Source organism: Dendropsophus ebraccatus, chromosome 6 (genome assembly GCF_027789765.1).
Source record: "Dendropsophus ebraccatus isolate aDenEbr1 chromosome 6, aDenEbr1.pat, whole genome shotgun sequence".
NCBI classification, from domain to species: domain Eukaryota; kingdom Metazoa; phylum Chordata; class Amphibia; order Anura; family Hylidae; genus Dendropsophus; species Dendropsophus ebraccatus.
Genome location: NC_091459.1, coordinates 60,273,934 through 60,297,299, shown reverse-complemented (window position 1 = coordinate 60,297,299; position 23,366 = coordinate 60,273,934). Strand labels below are relative to the sequence as shown.

Here is a 23,366-nt window from a genome sequence, read left to right as displayed (position 1 = left end):
GCATAGGATTTAGGTACGCCTCGCAGGCGAATGTTTTTGCGCCGATTTCTATTTTCCTCATACTCAATAGCCGCAAATGCCTCATTAACGCGGTTGCTATAGGAATGCAAGTGCTGGGCAACAGCTGTCCCATGTCTGATAATGTCAGTTTGTTTAGCCTCTACCTGCTCCACTCCCGTGCCAATGTGTTGCACATCTGTGTGCAGGTCCGATAGTTCCCTCAGAATAGGAGCCATAAGCATTTTCATAAAGTTCTTAGACACTGGACCCGCGTCCGAATCTTCTCCTGCCTCGGACATGTCTGCTACACTTTCATTATCAGACTCTAACCTGGCGGACGCCATCTTGGATCCTTGTGTAGCAGGAGAGGCGGCCCGTTTTGGGAACAAATGCTCCATACTCGACTGTGGATTCTTCAGTCTGGTGGATGATCGGATGTCTTTATGCTTTCCTTTACCCGCTTTCTGCATTTTGTAGTTGCTAAATCCCCACAGGAGCGGTGTAGGACAGTCTCTGACTGAGGAGCACTTGAGTAAGTGTGTTACTCCATTAGCCGCTAAGCTCCACCCCCCTCGGTGTTTCTGCTTTTTATCACTTGTCTAAGGGCTGAATAACATGGCCCGATTATTGTTAAGTAAGCGCTGATCTGCTAGACTAAGTCACATACATTGCACAATATTTATGCATGTGAAGGATATATATATATATATATATATATATATAGTTAGTTGGCATTTTCTTGTCTATGTTACCTCTCTATTCCTGTGCCCTACCCTCTATCACTTGTCTATGTTACCTCTCTATTCCTGTGTATAGACCTGTAATTCTTGAGTTAATGCCTTACACCATGTTTTGAACCATGTTTTGAAAAGTCCCCATACTATAACCTCAAAAGCTAACATTTTATCATAATCTTTTTAGTTACCAAATAAAAAAAAATGTGTCCCCTCAGTAATTTATACCTTTTCTTCCTTTTTTTTTACTTCTCACCTAAACAATTTATTCTATACAGTGTACACTGCAAGCAGCCTTTGACCGCTTTAGAACAAAGTCTGGTGGGACATCTATGACATCCAGATGTGATAACATGGCATATGGACAGGAGATGTCATGGCCAGAGTTGTGGATTTCCACAGGACACACCCAACACCCTGCTGATCAGCTGTTAAACAGAGCCACCGCTGCTGGATCTACACTGTGAGAGGGACCAGAATCAGGAGGCTTCACTTACTGTGCATTCACAGCCACTGTATAGTTATATAAGTTATCTACACTGGTAGTGCATCACTTTCCAATGGACAATGTTATATAGAAGATTGTAATTGATAAAGTGTTTCTACTTCCAGTTCACTTTGGTAACTTACTTTCTTTCAGTCTCTGGTGTGGATAATGTGCTACTGAATCCAATGGAGTCCTAACAAGGAAAAGAAACATGGATTTAGGCACTGTGTCATAGTGGTGGGGTAAATGTAGGGCAGAGAGTTAAATACTACTTGTAATTATAATAAAGGCTTATGAAAGTATGAGGAAATTATTATTTATGGCACTTACTTCACTTTGGGGGGATCGCAGCTGTAATGATGTGGAGCCAGGATCAGACTTCTCCTAAAACAAAACACATGAGATTTATAGTCATCATCATCCATTAAAACATGGCACATTAGTAGCAGCGGAGGCCTCATTTATCAGGATAAAGGGCTACACATACTCTACATGAACGCAGAAAATGAAAGTGTGGTCAACTATTAACATACTGCTACCGCAACTAGAAACTTACCAGTGCAGTATACTGGCATAGATCCACCAGCTATAGCAACTCTTTCCTTATACTCTCGCCTTGATATTTATTAAACTCAGCTAAAAGGGGAACTCCGGCATTTATTTTCTTTCAAATTATCTTCAAATTATTTCTTTTAAATTATCTTCCAGTACTAATCAGCTATTGTATGTTCTGCAGGAAGTGGTGTATTCTTTCCAGTCTGACACAGTGCTCTCTGCTGCCACCTCTGTCCATGGCAGGAACTGTACAGAGTAGTAGCAAATCTTCATAGAAAACCTCTCCTGCTCTGGACAGTTACTTCCATACAGATTTGAAAAAATACACCACTTCCTGAAGGACATAAAGCAACTAATAAGTACTGGAAGACTGGAGATTTTTAAAGGGAACCAATCAGCCAATCATGATTTGGTTCCCTGCATCACTGTATCACACAAGGGGCACCAATTAACCACTTCCTATACAGTACAGGACATGATAAAATAAATGACATCTAAATAATGCTTTCCAATACTCATTACCAGTTATTAGTTATTCAACAGAATTTCATGTGACGTCCAGAAGACACCGGAACACATTTTACCTCCTGAATGTAGATAATAAATGTGCAATGCAACTAAATTTCTCACATTTATAAAATACATTTACAATGATCTGTACAACAACATCACATGTCAACTGATGTAATTTACTCCTATTAAGAAAAATCTCCAGTCTTCACGTACTTATCAGCTACTGTATGTCCTGTAGGATGTGGTATTCTTTCCAGTCTGGAGAGCAGGTGAGGTTTTCTATGGGATTTGCTACTGCTCTGGACAGTTCCTGTTACTAACACAGGTGACACAGCACAATCTACTGAGTGTGGCTACGAGACGCATAGTCCTAGGCTAATCTATAATGAATCCTCAAGCCCCTATTACACGGGGCGACTGTGAGAGCAAACGAGCGCTGTCAGCGCTTCCTCCTCATTCCCTGCTCGCTGCCGGCGCTATTACACGTGTCGGCAGTGAACAGGTAAGAGCCGAGGGGGCGGCGGGGGGCTGCCCCGGTGATATCACATATTCTGCTGTTTCTGAATGTTTGTTTCATTTGTTTTACATGTTATTCAGAATAATAAATAATTATTTTTGGTGTGTGGAACAAATTGTCTGCATCTCTATGATTTCTTATGGGAAAACTTGCTTTGGTTTAAGACTGGATTTGGATTACAAGCGCGGTCCCGGAACTAATTATGCTTGTAATCCAAGGCACCAATGTAATTTAAAAAGCTTTAAACAGATCTTGAAAAACGTTAATGTTTTTTCTCAAATCATGGAGGTAAATAGCGGACTTCATCCACAGACCATGAAAATCACTGAATGTGTGAATACAGCTTCATAGTTGATCTGTTAGGCTGGGTTCACAGTGTGTCTTTGCAATCCGTTTTTTTTTAATCAGTTTTTATTTTTTTTGCAGAAAAAAATGGATTAAAAAGAAGGATGCATTTGTGTGCATCCGTTTTGATCCACTTTTACACACAAAAATTAGGTTGACTACGTTTTTGTGTCCGTTAAAAAAGAATGGATCCGTTTTGATCCTTTTTTAATAATGATAGATGCTATCTAGGTCGTTTGTCTTTTCAAATGTTCAAAGACGACGACAGACAACGATCAGCCGACATTGTTCATATCAGCTGATCGTTCTCTTCGATTACACAAGATGATTATCGTCTGAATATGGCCGATAATCGTTTTGTGTAATAGGGCCTTAAAACAAGATCATGTGGATTTGCACTGAAGCATTTGAGGACTGCCATCTCTTGGGCACAGTGCGTTTTTGCAATCCGTTTTTTTTTCATCCATTTTTTGCTAAAATAAGATGAAAAAGAAGGATGCATTTGTGTGCATCCATTTTGATCTTTTTTTCATTGACTATCATTATCAAAAAAGGATCAAAACGGATCCATTCTTTTTTAACGTACACAAAAACGTAGTCAACCTAATTTTTGTATATTTTGTATTTTTTTTTATAATGGAAGTCAATAGAAAAATGGATCAAAACGGATGCACACAAATGCATCCTTCTTTTTCATCCGTTTTTTTTCTGCAAAATAAAAACAGATTAAAAAAAAATTGCAAAGACATACTGTGAATCCAGCCTAACAGATCAACTATGAGGCTGCATTCACACATTCAGTGAATTTCATGGTTGTGGATGAAGTCCGCTATGTACCTCCATGATTTGAAAAAAAATATCAACGTTATTCAAGATCTGTTTAAAGCTTTTTAAATTACAGTGGTGCCTTGGATTACGAGCATAATTCATTCCAGGACCGTGCTTGTAATCCACATCCACTCTTAAACCAAAGCAAGTTTTCCCATAAGAAATCATAGAAATGCAGACAATTGGTTCCACACACCAAAAATAATGATTTATTATTCTGAATAACATGTAAAACAAATTAAACAAACATTTAGAAACAGCAGAATATGTGATATTATAAGTTACTGTACAGTAATGAAGAGGATGGGAAACACAAGGGCTGACAGAGACAGCAGGGAGCATAAAGGAATGAGCCGGGCAGATGTGGGCACAGTATAGCAGCGCTCTCTGTCCGGGGAGAGAGGGGTTACAGCTATGGAGAGATTACCTCCACAGTCCTGTCCCCTGGTGTAAGCTCCAGCCTGAAGTGAATCTGCTATGATTTGGAAGGTGAGGGAGACTTCCTGGGTCAGAGTACAGGGCTGTAGACCCCACTATGTAGACCATGCCCCTCCCCCACTCCCGCTCCCACCCAGTACAGGGAGCTCTTACACCAAAGCAAAGCTCTTAAACCAATTCACAATTTTAAAAAACTGTGAGCTCTTAAACCAAAATGCTCTTAAACCAAGTTACCACTGTACCACTGATTACATCACATCTGTGTTTTCCACAGACTGCACGGATGTACATAAATGTCAGATCTGTGCAATCTGTGAAAAACAAGGATCTCATAGACTTTTATGGGGGACCTTTGCCGTGATCTTGTCCAAACTATGACATGTCCTATTTTTTCACAGAACAGATTGCGTATCTGTGAAAAAACGGAACATGTGAATAGCCCAATATAAAGCAATGGGCTATAAAATTGTCCATGATCACGGATCTGTGATCACAGACAACTTCACGAAACATATGAATGCTGGCTTAAGCATTTAAAGAAACACATCCGTTCTAGAAGGCGATTATTTTAGGTTTTCCAATAAACATACAGTATTACAATAGTAACTAAACTATTCATTTACATTTGCAGGTTATACCAGTATAAAACACAAAACAAAGCAGTGCATAAGAAAACAAAGTGTTCACCCTGGTATGTGAATACATTGTATATCTTCTAGAACAATGGGTCCTCTATAAGATGCTGCTGAGCACTGATGTCAAACTCTCAATGCTACAAAGGAGGTTAGAATCAACAACAAAGCAAATTATCTGGATCTCCATCCAGTACCCAGGACTGTGACCATGCAAAGTGGATGGATTCTGCAGGATGCTAAGAGAACTACTTACTATGTAATGAGCTGCTATTCTCCATCTGTGATTGAGGAAGCTCCCTGGTCCCAGCACACAGCATTGTCCACAAGCCGGGAAACATAAGGTTGGCCCTGTCATGGCTGAGCTTTTCATGCACAGACACATCCAGATGCATCCTGCCTTACAAAACCCTGACCTTCTCTGAACTTTCCTCAGTCGAATCCATTAAATACGAGTGACCTAATAACTGTAAATGGTCATAAATCATTCATTGCAGGAAAGTGTCAAGACCTCAGAGCTTACCGAGTACGGCGCAGAAGGACCCATATCGGGGCTGGACGGCACGGGTCAGAAGAAGTGACGGTAGCAGACGTTTATTTGTCTCAAACAACAACGCGTTTTAGGGTATACACCCCTTTCTCAAGTAACAAGAGAGGTGTCTCAGGTGTCTGGGACCACACTGCCTGCCTCTGCTGTGAGTCCTAGTGATGGTGCCTACCACTGCTCTACTGTGTGCAAGTTGCAAGACCTACACTACAGAAAAGCATACAGGCTGAAGCTGTATCTCATAATACTCCCTCAAATGTCTGGAATGTTCTTGTAACTGATAACCACTACTGAACCAAAGGAGTATCAACAAAAGGAGGTTACTTTTTAACCAGCATAGAGTAAAAACCACCAAGGCTGGTTTTGCGACCATCACTGTGGTGTATTCTGCTGCCACATCTCTGGACAGTTTCTGACATGGACAGAGGTGGCAGCAGAGAGCACTGTATCCGACTGGAAAGAATACACCACTTCCTGCAGGACATACAGCAGCTGATAAGTACTGGAAGACTAGAGATTTATAAATAGAAGTAAATTACAAATCTATATAACTTTCTGACACCAGTTGATTTTAAAGAAAAAAAAATAGCCAGAGTTCCCCTTTAAGAAAGTACAAATAGAATATCTGATGGAGTGATATGTGGAGTGAGCATAGTCATATGGCAGTAGTGCAATCTCGGTGGATATGCCCTGAAATAACGCTTTTATATCTGCACATCCACATGTACATTTCAAATCCACATTACAGTGTGTAGAGTGAGGCAGATTTCCCGTTCAAAATCTTGAACATGTGAACACGCCACTAATGTTACGTGTTCTTTAAATATATGAGGGTGAATTCTCCAGCAGAAAAGTACAATCTGCCTTGTAAGAATGTACTGCAACGGGGCTGGAGCTCTTTTAGTCTCTATTCTTGTGGGTCTCTGAGTAATTCCCAATTCCTGTGATGTAGTGCAGCCGCCAGCTTCTGCTGTGTGATTGTCAGAAGAACAGAGCTGCAGCTTGATAAGAGGAACATGACTGGAATAGCAGATTCTCTCTACATGTGGAAGCGTTTAATCAGGCAAGCTTCAATTATTTTTATCAAGTGAAGGATAGAAGCAATCCCCTCTGCTCTCTGTTTAACACTTTACCATGCACCCATACAGAATGGCAATGTAGACAGACGGATGATGGGGAGCGGGGGGGTCAGCTTATGGACAGAGGATGGCCAAGTATTTAAATGCACGAAAAACATCCATATTAGTCAACGATTGTGCCGATATGGTTCCCTGCTGCACAGCATAGAGTGTGAGGGGAGTAGCTCATGGGGTCACCATCTCCTGGGTTAGACGGGCGCTTTTTGGCACAAAATACAGTCCACTCCAGAAAGTAAGGTGCAACTGTCCTCAACCAGTTTTATTTTTTTAACAGCAGGTAAAATAAAAAATAATACAAAAGAAAACCTAGGCCACTAGAAAACATGTGGCCACTCACTAAACAGTATACTCCCTGGCTGCTGTTTAACACACATAAGACAGGAGTCTTGGTAAAAAATAGCCCCTGGTCCTGTCACAAGCTCTCAGAGGCTGCCAGACGCAGCTGCAGCAGTAGATTTATATCAGGGGAAAGGTAATTTTAATTGGGTGCGCGTGGCAGGGAGAGGGGTGGCAACTAGCCATTTGGGCACTCTGCCTGTCAACCCACAGTGCAGGGATGATTGACAGGCAGAGAGACCCATTAGTGGCCTGTCAATCATCCCTGCAGAGTGCACCCATAAGTAGAGAGCCGCAACTGGTCGAGAATGCAAAGCAGAGCAGCACTGCATAATGCAAAATCAGAAGGGTAGGAATAAGGCCGGGGAATGATAATGAAGGATCACACCTGATGCAAGGCACATCACTCAGAAACAGTATCCAAACAGAACCGCAGCCACTCCCAGGTAATCACTAAGAGATCCAATAGTCAGCTAAGTTTCTCCACTCCACAAATGGATTCATGGGGCACAGGTCCAGGTCCAGGCAAAAGCACAGTGTAAAATGTGATTAAAATCTATTTACAGACAACACAACACATTTCTCAATCTCTTTTTCAAGTGTCTCAAGAATGATAGCTTGAATCTGGTCATACAGATAAAATATTTACAGCTACCTCCTCTGACCCCCACCATACACTAGGCCAAGCATTTATTTGTGCTCAATGGGGACAGGGACAAAATCAATGACTATGGCAGCAGCTTATCTCCCTAAGAGTTCTTAATAGTGCTACTACTTTGTTCCAAACTTTTTTTTTTCCCCACAAAAATGTAAATAGGTGTAAATAGGACCACAATGAAGATATTTCACACTGCAGTTCCCATACAAGAGTGTGGGTCAACCATAGCACAGAACAGTTATATCATCCAAGGCCAAGGAATTGCACATATACTAGTACACTTCATGGTGAATCCTCCATAAAGCTAAACAGTAGTCTTAAGTGAACGTCAGGAAAGCGTTCAGATTCGGCCATGTGGCATTCAAATTGAATGCAGCCCTAGGGAGTCCTAAAAAACATGGATACAGTTAAAGGCCATAGACTCTATCCATGTTTTCCTGGCAGCCCTAAGGCTGCGTCCAATTTCTCCAGAGGCGACGTTGAATGCAAAGCGGTCAAGTTGAACCACATGGCCAAACCCGGACACTTTTCTAATGTTCGCTCAACAATGTTCAACAGAGCTGCTCATTTGTCATCTGATCATTGAGCCAGTTACACAGGGCAATATATCCTTTTCAGTTAATAATTACCCCCTCTATTAGGGCCCTAAGGCTGAGGAATGCATGTGGCTGAAACTATGCAAGGAAAATCATGAATATTGCCTGTTTATTGTGGAACACATGGGGACATGGTTTTGGAATTCAGCAGCATGTGGGAATGCAGCCTAAAGTTCCCTATACACTTTCAATAACTGTTCAGCCGACTTTCCTGCCCATACACTCCTGCTGTCTCAGCAATGACAGCCCGTTCAGCCAATCACGTGCCATGCATTGTCCCATCTCAAATTGGCTGAGCGGGCTGTCACTGGGAAAAGAGTTTCTCTCGGATATAGCATCGGGGACACCGGAGAAACAACAGCAGGACACTGGGAGACGTAAGCATTAGAAGTTTAAGTTTTCTAATAGGGCAGCAACATATAAAAACTTTTTAACTTAAGAAGCCATAAGGAAGAGGTCTATAAACTGTATGCTACTTCTCAGGTACACTGTGCTTGTGATGGACTTTATGGGTGCAATACAAAATATTGCTTACCGAATGTCATATCTAATGCAATAACAAAAACTTTTCACAGAAACCTGTGATGGTAGAAACATAGCAATATAGGGTTAAGTTTGTAAAAAGTCCACAACATATATGAAGCCAGTCACTGTGCATAACACGAAGAGACAGAAAAGAGAGCAAAACAATGTACAGAAATAGCTTTACTGGAAGCCATAGTAACAATGAGGGGCAGAAGAACAGCCAATGGCGTTTACTGCACTAAAAAAGGGTTAAAGTTCACAAAGTTGTATGATTCAAGGCAGGAAATGTGCCTGAAGAGGAAACAGATCCATAAATTTTAGGGAAGGGATACAGCCTTGGGCCAGCTGCTGCAAAACTAGAAACAACATATTCAAACAGAAGAGCAAAGAAGACATCCAAGAGGAATTCTGCTCATTCTGAGCTTCCGGGCAGGATGCACAAGTGCTCAGTTTAAAGAGACTGTCAGTAGGTTGATACTGTCCTATGTCAGGGAAGCATAAACTCATGTATGGATAATTATATGTATATCTCTGTAATGTCTATTTTTGTCTATGTATGTAACCCCAGAATTGTAAAGTGCTGCGGAATCTGTTGGCGCTATATAAATAAAAATGATTAATTATGATTATTATTATTAACTAGTAGCAGAGAAGCTGAACAGAATGATGTATCACTTACACTGTTCTGCGCAGCTGATTCAGTAATATCCTCCTGAATAACATGGACAATAAGTAGTCCTCTCCATTATGTGTGAGTCCAGTAGTCCTGGATATCCATATGAAGCAGAAATCTCCACCCACCAGTTGCTGATTGGCAGTTATCTATCTATCCCTTTAAAGATAAGTTTTTTTTTCCATATTAAAAATAAGGGAGGGGGGTATCAACCTGTCTTTGTTAGGCAAGGTTTACACTGCGTTTTTGCTATCCGTTTTTTTGCAAAAAAAACGGATGAAAAAAAAAACTGATACATTTGTGTGCATACGTTTTGATTCCTTTTTCCATTGACTTCCATTGTAAAAAAAAAACGGATCAAAACAGATCCGTTTTTTTTTTACGGACACAAAAACGAAGCTGACACTACTTTTGTGTCCATAAAAAAAAAATGGATCCGTTTTCATCCTTTTTTTTTTTTTTTACAATGGAAGTCAATGGAAAAATGGATCAAAACAGATGCACACAAATGCATCCTTTTTTTTCATCCGTTTTTTGCAAAAAAAAAGAAAAAAGAAAAAGAAGCGGATTGCAAAACGCAGTGTGAACCTAGCTTTACACATAGCAGCCAATCAGGGTTCAGCTTTCATTTTACTAGGGCATATGAAAATTTGAAAGCTGAATTCTAATTGGTTGCTATGTATTACAACACAGCTCAATAAACCTACCCAAGGTCTCTAGAGAAGATGCAAGAAATTTCTAGGTCTACTGGTTTTCTGGCTGCCGGGATTCATTCAGCCATGTTGGGCAGTAATACTGGATTGTTGTAAAGAAGATACCTAGGTTTAATTTATAAAATGGGATCTGACAGGTTTATACAATTATTATTGAAATCCCTAGCAGGCGTGCCTTTTTCCTCAACCTCACTTTAGTGTAAAGCTACCCACCCAAGTTACCGAACTTAAAAGTAATAGCTTTAAGAATTTAAAAATTCTTAAGAAATCAACATTGGTTGTAATCACAAGCAGCTTTGCAATATACTTTACTTATCTTTTTTCTTTTCTATGTTTAAAAGGGTAGTGCGGCGCTAAACAATTATTCACAAAATAACACACATTACAAAGTTATACAACTTTGTAATGTATGTTACGTATGTGAATGGCCCCCTTCCCCGTGTTTCCCCCCACCCACGCTAGACCCGAAAGTGTGGTGCATTATACTCACCGCATCTCGTGTCGACCCCTGTACGCCATCTTGGGACAATGTCGTAGTCTTCGGGAGGCCAGCCAAACCGCTCTATTCGTCCCTCATGCTGGCCCCCCTCTGTCGCGTCATCAGCAGCTCAGCCGCGATTGGCTGAGCATAACTGTGACTGTGACAGGCTCCCAACCCCCTGTTAGATCCCCCTATACTTACCTCATCGCGCTCACAGGAGAGTCCAATGCCCATAGAGAATGACTGAGAAATCTCAGTCACCCGACCGGCTCAGGAAGCGGGACCCCGCGCAATGAGGTAAGTATAGGGGGATCTAACAGGGGGTTAGAAGCCTGTCACCCTGCCACGGGGGGTGACAGGTTTCCTTTTATAAAATTTTTCACCGGACTTCTCCTTTAAACATAGAAAACTGCCCAGCTGACAGATGCACTTGAGTGAGTTTCACTTTTAGCAAAAAATTTGGTGGTAAAAAGCATCCTGGAAGGTTTCCTGTAGGGATTTCCCACTTTTTTAAATATGTAAAAAACAAGAATGATGACAAAATTACCGAAAGTAATAAATATATCAGAAATAAGGATATAATTGTTATGTTTCTTATAGAATGTTACTAAAGGTCACCAATTCTCAGCAGGGGAATTTTATAACACTATGTATCTCAAACCTAAGGATTTCAGCAGATGCTGACCAGATAAATTTAAAGGAATTAAATAATAATCATTTTTATATAGCATCAACAAAGTTTGCAGCACTTAACAAATCATAGCGTACACGTACAGAGATAATAAAATGTTATTTGCCTAGTCTCTCAGATTTAGAACTATTTCTTAAAAGGGAACTATCAGCAACAGTAGCGATATTTGATAGGGGGCAGGGTGGGCGGCCGCCCCCGGGCCCACTCTGGCAGGGGCCCACTGTGATCTCCAGAGATTATGCCATGTAATCACTCCTGTGGCCGGAGGCAGAGCAATTCCGCCTCCAGCCACAAGAGGCCGCTACCTTCCCCCTGCACTTGAGTCACACACACAGAGCAGAGACTCAGGGAGTGAGCTGACTCCTGAGGCTGACTGTGACAGGACTGCGTTGCAGGTAATTATGGCGTCCTTTCTTTTTCTGGGGGGAGAGGAGGTGTGGGGTGTGATGTACTGGTCTGGCCAAATGACGGGGACCTAATTTGGAGTTACAGGCTACTGGGGGGATGCAGCTTGGGGTGTGTATACCTGCTGTATTAGTGGAAAAAATGGCGGGCGGGTGGTAAGAAGAGGGTCTGCCATGTGTCCACTTGGTAACTGCAGCTTCTGCCATGAGACAGAATGAGCTTTCTGCCTCAGGCAGCAGACTCTTTGCCTCACTAGGGGACGGCTGCACAGCACAATCCCTTACTTTCACTTTCACTTATGCAGAGAGCCGACACACATTAGAGCTGACTGGAAGGTGTGTGCCCTGTCCCCTCCACTACTAAACCCCCCATATCTACCTATACTACTACACCCCTCATCCACTATACCTCACTACTACACCCCTTATCCGCTATACCTCACTACTACACCCCTTATCCACTATACCTCACTACTACACCCCTTATCCACTATACCTCACTACTACACCCCTTATCCACTATACCTCACTACTACACCCCTTATCCACTATACCTCACTACTACACCCCTTATCCACTATACCTCACTACTACACCCCTCATCCACTACACCTCCACTACTACACCCCTCATCCACTACACCTCCACTACTACACCCCTCATCCACTACACCTCCACTACTACACCCCTTATCCACTATACCTCACTACTACACCCCTTATCCACTATACCTCACTACTACACCCCTTATCCACTATACCTCACTACTACACCCCTCATCCACTACACCTCACTACTACACCCCTCATCCACTATACCTCACTACTACACCCCTTATCCACTATACCTCACTACTACACCCCTTATCCACTATACCTCACTACTACACCCCTTATCCACTATACCTCCACTACTACACCCCTCATCCACTACTACACCCCTTATCCACTATACCTTCACTACTACACCCCTCATCCACTATACCTCACTACTACACCCCTCATCCACTATACCTCCACTACTACACCCCTCATCCACTACACCTCCACTACTACACCCCTTATCCACTATACCTCACTACTACACCCCTTATCCACTATACCTCACTACTACACCCCTTATCCACTATACCTCACTACTACACCCCTTATCCACTATACCTCACTACTACACCCCTTATCCACTATACCTCACTACTACACCCCTTATGATGTTGGTCATTTCCAGCATCTTGTACTCAGTATAATGGGGTCACCCAGCTTTCCCAGCATCTAATACTCAGTATGATGGAGGTCACCCTGCTTTCCCAGCATCTAATACTCAGTATGATGGAGGTCACCCAACAAAGCAGCTATGGTTCTTTTATCTTGCATAACCCCTTTAAATTTTACATGGCCATATATGTGAAAAGTAGAAAGCCTTTTACATTGCTCTCAGTCCCTGTTCTCTGAGTAATGTAGTTAAATATTTTCTTTATTATTTGGAAAGCAGTGTCTTCTGCTGAGGTTCCCTATGGGTAACTTAGTCGGTTGGGGGCCCACTCAGACTTGCTCGCCCCCCCTAGACTGAACCCCTAGCTACGCCCCTGATCAGCAAGTTAGAGGCATTTAACCTGCTGATAGCCAACTATTGCACAAGGGGCATTGAGGATCTGCGCTATGGGGGCGAGGCAGTGCTCCTAGCGGTCTTACTGGATTGAGGAGTATGACTAGCTGCACGAGGATGGTGCTGAGGATTAAGGTAAGAACCATACTTTTATCCTCTGCACTCCTTGTGCAAAAGGGGGCTATCAGCAATATAGATTCATCTAACCTTCTGATGGTTTCCTTTTAAAGATTACCCATCACTAAAAATAACTTTTGACATGACATCAGACTCCTGCAGTATTATACAAATAGTTCCTGCAAGATTACAATAAATACTCTGAATGAATCCTTAAATTACTTTTAATGAAAAAAAAAAAAAAAAAAAATATATATATATATATATATATATATATATATATATATATAATTTTTAATACCTAATTCATATATAATAAATAGGAACACAAAAAATTAATTTGAAAGGCCAAGAAAGATGTTGATGGAACAATAACCCTAAAGCAAACTACAGAAGACCCGTGATAGCAGATTGGTCGAATTATAGCTGAATAATGACAAAACATCAAAAACATCAGGGATCAAACTGTCAGAAGTTACCAGAGCGGAAGCAAATGACACTACCAACATATTTCTACCCTCATATTCACCTTATTTTAGTTTCTAACAACAGACATGGGAACACTTGTAAGAAAACATCACAATAGCACTTAATCCTATTTGTAGTGCAAAAAGAAAAATCCCAACATAAAAGTAATAGTGGATTTTAGCAAGGGGTTAAAAGCAGCAGCACAACCCTCTAACATTCCCATTGATGCTTTTATTTATGGACGCACCTCAGGACACTCATCGTGTACATAAATCTCTAGGGTGTACGGCTGTAGATGTTCCCATGGACTAGAGCAATATATGTGAAAAATCTTTATCTAACAAAGCCTTAGGACAAAATCCTTCATGGGAGAAATTCATAGTACACATTCAAAGCAAAGTCAAGTCATAAAGTATTGAACACTCCCGCCTTTAGATAAAAGATTGCCAAAAAAAAGTCAATGTACACAAAAGCACTACGACAATATCAAGTCATATAAAAGATAGATCAATAAAAACATCAGAAGAGCCGTGGTTCTCAATGGCAGATTTATTAATGTTGCAGTCAAATAAGGTTCCTGTCACACTGTGACGACAACCCCAACAGTGAAGGGATGCCAGAAGAACCTATAATGTGCAGTATACTTTTTTTACTGGATGCCTCTGTATGGAAATGTGTAACCTGATGTGCTATTCGTTACAGCCAAAATGGCAATCTGAATGCGTACCACCAAAGGCTGACATGATTGCTACTGTGGCCTCTGTCAAGTGAATGAAGGCTTCTAAATCCATTTGAGTAAGGGCCCTATTACACCAGCAGAATAACTGACAGATTTTTTAAGCCAAAGCCAGTCTTTCCTTTATGACCTGTTTTTTGTTTATAGTCCATTCCTGGCTTTGGCTCAAAAAAATGTCAGATAATCTGTTGGTGTAATAGAGCCCTAAGAGCGTTCCTGTTGCTCAACAAGGCCCTATTCACACGTCTGTTCGGTGACACACCTCCTTCAGAATAAAGTCTGGCTGTGTCACCCAGGAGAGGGCATATCAGCGTACTGGGGGCGTCTGGCTTGACTCCAATGCAGATGGCGGGGACTGAACGGCAATTAGAAAAATTAACCACACCACCAGGTTCTAAGCACAAGAACCAACCAGGTAAAGTAAAAAAAATCCTTTTAAGTAGCGAAGTGGTACATTTGCTTTAATAACGCAGTGTTAAGACTGCTAGAGTCAAAGGGGTTTGTCATATAGACGTGTGAGGACTTACAGACTATTGTTCCACTAAGAATTCTAGGAAGAAAGGATATGCAAAATAGCTTTCACACCTCTTGAGCAAAGAGATGTCCCTTCAAGTCAAGTCTCACTCCATCAAGAAATCTTAAGGCCCTATTACACAGAACGATCATCGGCCGATAATTGTCCCTTATAATAGAAGGCAACGATCAGTCGACATGGTAGACTGTGATAGCAGCGATCTGCTGCCGTTGCTCTGTGGAATAGGAGCAGCAGCAGAAGACCGCTGCTATGCTCTATGGGGTGCCCGGACAATCACCCGGTCAGCCCCCCCGCAGCTCCCCACGGCCTCCCATGTACTAACCCGCTCGCTGCCGCCGCGTATGGTAGCGCCGGCAGCGAGCGGGGAGCAAGGAGTGCTGACAGCGCTCGTTTGCTCCTTCAGTCGCCCCGTGTAATAGGGGCTTTAGAACATTGACTGGGGATTTTATGTCAAGCCAAACAACCTCTCCAAAAGAAAAGATTTCACATCTGCAGAAAGCTGTTTCAGGGTTTTTGCCCATCTTTAGTGCAGGGTGTTGGCTGGCTAGTGAAAGGTCTATCGACATGGGTCATAAAATCGCCAATCAATGTTCTAAGGCTCCTTGACTGAGTGAGACTTGACTTCAAGGTGCTCCTTTGCTCAAGAGGTGTAAGAGCTTATCTTTGCATACCTTTTCTTCTCAATACTGCAAGAAAGATAAGAAACTAAGTCATACAGTATATCCTATTACAGAAAATGCCTCTCTCTAACCTGTCATGTCACTCTCCCCTGCAAGCCGCCAGAACTGATCACTTAACCTCAATCCGTTGGTACAATCTGTACACAGAAGGCAAAAAGACAGAGAACATGCTGATCACTGCTGTATAATGTCCTCCAGGCTGCTGCTGCTGCTTCTGAGTGTGCAAGAGAGCAGGATCTCCTGTCCGCTACATGTGAGCGCTATGGGAGACATTTAGAGCACCTAGTATCTAAATCTGCACATATTGCACATAAAGAATTGCCAAATTTATATGGAGCTTGCAGAGAGAAGACTACTAGAACTAGAGAGAACTGGTAAGAAGAATGGAGTCACATGTCATATAGCCTTACATATTTGGGACGTGCAAACAGCTATTGGCTGAGCATAACTGTGCTCAGCCAATCGCGGCTGAGCAGCAGATGACGCAGCAGAGGGATGGCTGGAGCGGTTCGGCGGGCCTCCCAAAGATGACGTTGTCGACCCAAGATGGCGGCCGGGGACGACAGCAATGCGGTGAGTATAATGGATCTCACTTACAGGGTGGGGGTAACACGGGGAAGGGAGCCATTCACTTAAATAACACACATTAAAAAGTTGTATAACTTTGTAATGTGTGTTTTTTAGTGAATAAATGTTTAATGCCGCACTACCCCTTTATTGTGTCAACAAAGCAAAGACACGGTAAGATTTACAAATGGCATGGATCACAGGGGAGTCTATAGTATAAGAAATGCATTTTACCACAGTCTAATGTGAACACTCACATATGGGACTTCCTAGACTAAAGAGGATGCTCTTTTTAGTAAAGTAGTTTACATCATTGTTCTGTCCCCTTCTACCTCCCTGTTGTCCTTTCTGAACTGTGACCCAGCCATGTCATGCAACAAAACACACACTTTCCCTTATATTATCATGCCGGAAGCTCTGAATCACTGGTAGCTTCACATGTAATTGAATCGCAGCGGATTTCATGCTGCGATTTCCCTCCTGTCAGTTTCAATAGGATTACATACGCGCGGCGGATTGTCATCCCACTGGGAGTATGTAGTTGGCAGCCCCCTTAACCCCCCATGGCCCGGTGCATACAATTCCCAGTCCGCGCTCCAGCTTGTTCTGTGGCTCCCGGCGTCTGGACATCCCTCTCAGCCAATCAGTGCACTGTGGCGGGACGGAGGCGGGGGTTAAGGGAGCTGCCGCTTACATACACGCAGCAGTATGACACTTCTGCTGCAAGTATGTAATATTGAAACTAAGTGAACGTTCACACAGAGCAAAAGGGGCGGATTACGCAAGGAAATATTTCCGCCTGAAATCAACTGACGCTGAATTCCGAGCAGAATATAAGCAGAATGTAAGCAGAATCCCTGCGTATTCCGCTAGGAAAGTGTTCAGCTCGTAATCAGCTCTTGACAAATTCAGCGCGGAATACTCGCGGAATCCGCGCTGAATCGGCATGCATTCAGCGCTGAAATTCAGCGAGTATTTGGCGAGTAAACTAGACTATACCAGAATATATACTAGAGTCCTCCTCCATTTTTCCCCATTTCCGCGCTAATTCAGCGCGTAAATTCCGCTTGTATTGCGCTTGTATTCCGCGCTGAATACGCATGTATTCCGCGCTGAAACAGAAAATTTGAGCCCCATTGGTTTGTATAGGCTTCCGCTAGCGTAATAATGAACATGTTCATTCTTCTGGCAGAAAGCGGATTAATTCAGTGCGGAAATTCCACCGTGTGAACTGCAGAGCAGAATTTCCATTCAACACAATGGAAATTAGCTCTGCACCTATTTTAACGGCTGAAATTTCAGCGCTGATTAAGCGCAGAAATTCAGCTGCTTTTGCTCTGTGTGAACGAGCCCTAACAGGTGAGGAATCGCAGCCGATTTCACCACAAACTTGCAGTGTGAAAAACAGTGCATTACAGTTACATGTAAAGGCACTCCAAATCTTTGCTGTACTGTACTGACACAGCCATGTAGCTGTAGCTTGGGATGCTGACATCCAACAAACCTAACTGCTCTGATCTGCTGGCGGCCCCATATACCAAATGGTTGCCTGATCGTGCTGAAATAGGTCTATTCAGATGACTTGAATCTAATGTGTACAGCCAGTGGTGTATGCCCTGTCTCATGATTGCAGACCTAGATATGAAAAATAATAAAACCAATTACATAATTATCAGATTTCCCCAAAGTTGTCTTTTTTTCTAAAGTTAAGTTCACATTGCATTAGGTCTAAAACTGCAGAGGAATATGCTGTAAATTTTTCCACAATGTATATATCTGATATTTGCCATCATATGACCATACAGTGGCATTCATTTGTCCGTGACATACATACATTGTCATAGCCACCACGTAGAAGAGTTTTGCAGTGGCTCATTGTATATCAGAGTTCAGTGCGCTACTCTTTCCCAAATAATGAATACAGAAAACAACAAAGAGCTAAAGAGGCAGAGACAAAACTCTGGTTATAGACTAAGCAGTCACAGTGTACACGATATGCTCGGAACGTTCCTGAGGCTTCTGGGGCTGTATGTAAAGTTGGCTCTTGACATTAGAATTGAGTTGTTGAACACTGTGAAATCCACCGTCAGTCTAATTTCTATGGGACAGCCATACAGCTCTGCAACACCTGCCACCGGGGAGGACTTATCGGATAGGATGGATAAACAAAGCTGGAGGAGTGTAGCGGCCTGCTGAGATAACACCGGGTTCTGCTGAGCTTAGTGTCTTCTGATAGGTCCCCAGATATTGCAATGGCTCTAGCTTAGGTGCATTGCCTGGAAAGGGAGGGAAGGCATCTGTCCATAGAAAGCACAACCTGTGACCTCTCTACAATAACGTTTACCTAGCAATTCATATAGAGGAAATGGATGACATTTGCCAATGTATGCCTAAAGAGTGACATACATTGGAGGTATATGTCAGGAAACAATCTTAAAACCTGGAACTAGACCCATACTCATCGTCACCAGGTTCCTACTGACAGGAATACCCCCCAGTAAATGGCACTATTTGCCCATATTGTGGCATTTCAACTTGCCTGAGAAGCAAAATCTGAACGGACACAGCCGAGGAAGAGGGTAGAGAGCAGTAGCCAATGAATAGCCCAGGAGGCGTGTCTTAGACTACCTGTAGGCACTGTAGCTAAACTGTAGTCACAGATCACAGCTCTTTCCAAATGGGGCTAACCTACAAAGTAGCCAAGGAACAAGAAAACCAAATAAGTCAGTGCCCCTATAGATACATGAATGGACAGTCACTTTAACAAACTGAGTTTTTTCTACTGCAACTGCTTAAAGGAGAACTAAAAAAAACAAATTCTTTTAAATGAACTGGTATCAGAAAGTTATATAAATTTCAAAATTTACTGCTGTTTAAAAATCTGCAGTTTTCAAGTACTCATTAGCTGCTGTATATCCAGCAGGAAGTGGTGCATTCTTTTCAGTCTAACACAGGTTTTTAATGGGGATTTACTGCTTTCTGGACAGTTCCTGACATGGACAGAGGAGGCAGCAGAGAGCTCTGTGCCAGACTGGAAAGAAAACACCACTTTCTGCAGGACATGCAGCAGCTGATAAGTATTGGAAGACTGGAGATTTTTTTTTTTTTAAATAGAAGTAAATTACAAATCTGTATAACTTTGTGACACCAGTTGATGTGAAAGAAAAAATATCACCGGAGTTTCCCCTTAAGAGCAATGACTCTATCTCAGAACCAAACACATTTAAGTTCTAATTTTGCTTTTTCTTATCACTGTGATGTAAATTTGTAGCAGAAATGAAGAGGCATTATGGAAATAATAGAAGAGAATTAAGGATTATCTTTCCCATATTTCCCTGAGAGAAGGGCAGGAACACAGTGAAAAAGAGGCAGCTGCTAAAAATGCATAGAAAGATATTGTCATGCACGGCTAGGTTAATTTGAATATTGTACAGATAGCAGGAAAATGGTTGTTTTTTTTTTCCTAGGGAAACTGAAAACTGCAATATTTCATAGCGGGGGCAGAAAGTACATCTCCTAATCCTAACAACTCATAAATTGGAAATGAAATGAGGATGATAAGCAGACAGATCAATTCTGTGTCAGCTCGCTTTCTTTTAATATAGAAAAGGTATCCATCCATTCACAGTTCAATATAATATCTGCAGGGTTCTGGACTAAAAATGTGAAAACATGTTATTTATGCAATAGGCATTTATCAATTTATTCCTGCCATCACGTTCTATTTCCATCAGCTAAACTGTACATAAAGGAGGACAAAGTAAGGCATACGCTGGAAATATTAACAACTGTGGAGTGTAGGGGTAAGAATTTAAAGGAGAGACCACTCTCTGTAGAGCAGAGTGGTGGTCGGTAACCTAGACAACTAGTTGTCAACAATACGAGGAAAAGAGCAGCATATCAAGAGAAGCAGGCTACCTACTGCTAAAAAAAGGCTATTTAAGTCTCCAGACTGAGAGAACATAATGCCAATGGGTGCAGGAGTACAGGCCCTATTACGCAAACGATTAACGGACACACTTGGCCGATTACCAACCTATAATTTGCCTATAAGATGGCTGATCGTGGTCTTTTAACATGTTAAAATGGCCAGATCATGATAGCAACAGTCTGCTACAAGGCTTCAATAGGCAGCCCAAACAATCTAAAGCCCCTATTACATGGGGTCAGAATAGCGCTCGTTTGCCCCTCATTACTTACTCGCTCCCGGCGCTATTACACGCAGAGCAGTGAAGGTCTCAGGGAGCTGCCCGGGTGATCGCTAGATCATCCAGGCAGCCCATAGAACATAACGACGGTCTGCTGCTGCCACTCCTATTACACAGAGCAATGGCAGCATATCCTCTACGTCAGCTGATCATTGTCTTCTATTACACTAAGCAATTATCGGCCATGCTGTCTTCTGTGAGATAGTAAAAGAAGTTGAGGGACTGTGGTGGAATTGTTATAATGCGTCTTATGGCAAATATTTATTTACACACATAGAAACATATATAGACATTAAAGGGAACCAATCACGCCGAAAATCCATCTTAAGATAAGGAAACGTGCTGGCACATCACCCAGCACGTTTCCTAAACATCCCCCTGTAACCTCCGTGTCCCACTCCATGAGTCAGTAATCTTACTTTGAAAAAGTCCCGCGCTGTATGTAAATTTCTGGCAAGTAGTCACGGTGGGCGGATTTAGTCAAGGAGGGCAGAATCAGTCACAGGTCCTGGGCGTCTGTAATGGCTGTAATCACGCCCAGAGGGCTGCCTTCCATCCACGTGACCAAGCGGCTTGCGTTTCATGTCAGCGGCGCGTTGACGTCATCCGCATGCAGCGCCGTCATCTTCCGGAGTCCGCGCATGCGCAGTACGTCGGCGTCGTCTCCCGCCAGACTGCGCATGCGCGGACTACAGAAGATGTCTGTGCTGCGTGCGGATGATGTCAGCGCGGATGATGCCCACCGTGACTACTTGCCAGAAATTTACATACAGCGCGGGACTTCTTCAAAGTAAGATAACTGACTCATGGAGGGGGGCACGGAGGTTACAGGGGGATGTTTAAGAAACGTGCTGGGTGATGTGCCAGCACGTTTCCTTATCTTAAGATGGATTTTCGGCGTGATTGGTTCGCTTTAAACACAAACATGTAAGTGACAAGTTACAAACATTATTAAAAGGGGTAAGAGATGAGTATCCCCTGTCTAGCCCTGCCTATTACTAAGATGGGACCCCCTGGTTTAGGCGTCCCCAAATTGCCAGGAGGGACTGATCCTACTCTCGGGTTATGTTGGTATGTCCCGTCATATGTCATTGATCATTTTAGATGCATAAATAGAATGTGGCAGGTAATTGTATTAGTTATTTCTCCAATATCCCTTCTTCCACAAGTGAAACTGAAAATGGAAGAAGGGATTTTGAGGAAATACCGGTGTGATAGGAAGGAATGTGGGCGCAGGAGATGTTATTGAGGTGTTGGGCAGTATTGTAATCATTATTATGTCATAGCTGGATTAAAGGGGAACTCTGGTGATTTCTTTCAAATCAACTGGTTTCAGAAAGTTATATAGATTTCTAATTTACTTCTATTTAAAAATGTCCAGTCTTTCAGTACTTATGAGCTGCTATATGCCCTGCAGGAAGTGGTGTATTCTTTCCAGTCACATACAGTGCTCTCTGCTGCCACCTCTGTCCATGTCAGGAACTGTCCAGAGCTGGAGAGGTTTTCTACGGGCATTTGTTACTGCTCTAAGGTATGTGCACACTGAGGAATAGGCGAGGAATTGAAGAGGATTCTGCTTGAATATCCTCCAGTAAAATATGAACATAGCAACGTCATATTGTGTTTAATGGAATTTCTGCTGTCTTGTTCACACTGCAGAATTTCCGAGCAGAATCTTCTGCCGCAGATCCGCTTTTCGCCCATAGAATTGACATGTCAATTCTTTGGGTGGAGTCTGCTAGAGGAATCCTATAGAAGTCAACGGGGGCTTAAAGGGGTAGTGCGGCGCTAAACAATTATTCACTAAATAACACACATTACAAAGTTATACAACTTATACAACCCGGAAGTGTAGTGCTCTATACATACCTGCTTCTTGCCGACCCCCGTACGCCATCTTGTGCCAATGATGTAATCTTCGGACGGACGGCCGAACCGCTCCGACTGTCCCTAGTGCCGGCCGCCCTCTGCCGCATCATCAGCTGCTCAGCCGCGATTGGCTGAGCACAGTTATGCTGATGGCGCGGCAGAGGGCGGCTGGCACTAGGGGCGGTCGGAGCGGTTCGGCCGTCCGTCCAAAGATGACATCATTGGCACAAGATGGCGGACGGGGGTCAGCAAGAAGCAGGTATGTATAGAGCACTACACTTCCGGGCGGAAGGAAACACGGGGAAGGGGGCGATTCACTAACATAACATACATTACAAAGTTGTATAACTTTGTAATGTGTGTTATTTAGTGAATAATTGTTTAGCGCCGCACTACCCCTTTAAATTCAGCTTGAATTCTGCTTGTATTACGCTCAAATTCTGCCTTACATAAATTGTGTCCATTCATTCCTCTGCATATTTGTTGACTTTTTGTAGCCTAACCTTATTGATGTCATACCCGTTTATCAGGGATTTTAGAGCCATGCCTCTGTTATTAGGCTGTACTTCTATCCTTTGCACAGTCAGTGGGTAGTCAGCAGGGCGTGTGATTGACATGAGGGCTCTGGGAATAGGAGGGGGCGATTATTACAATGTGTGCCATGACAACCTCAGCACTACTGTGTCTGACACATTCCTCCCTCCCACAACTGCTTTATGTTTTAGTCAGCAACAGGAAAAAAGTAGAAGGTGACAAAAGATGACTAGTG

General features: G+C 42.6%; 1 protein-coding gene across 1 annotated transcript in view; it reads right to left on the bottom strand.

The window, feature by feature from the left end:
• SASH1 (SAM and SH3 domain containing 1) overlaps positions 1-23,366 on the bottom strand; it is a 168,459-nt gene that overhangs the window by 112,081 nt on the left and 33,012 nt on the right. The window contains exons 3-4 of the mRNA XM_069975049.1: positions 1,552-1,605; positions 1,365-1,414 (exon numbers count right to left, since the gene is read on the bottom strand). Of these exons, the coding sequence (XP_069831150.1) occupies positions 1,365-1,414; positions 1,552-1,605 (104 nt within the window). The remainder of the gene's footprint in view (positions 1-1,364; positions 1,415-1,551; positions 1,606-23,366) is intronic.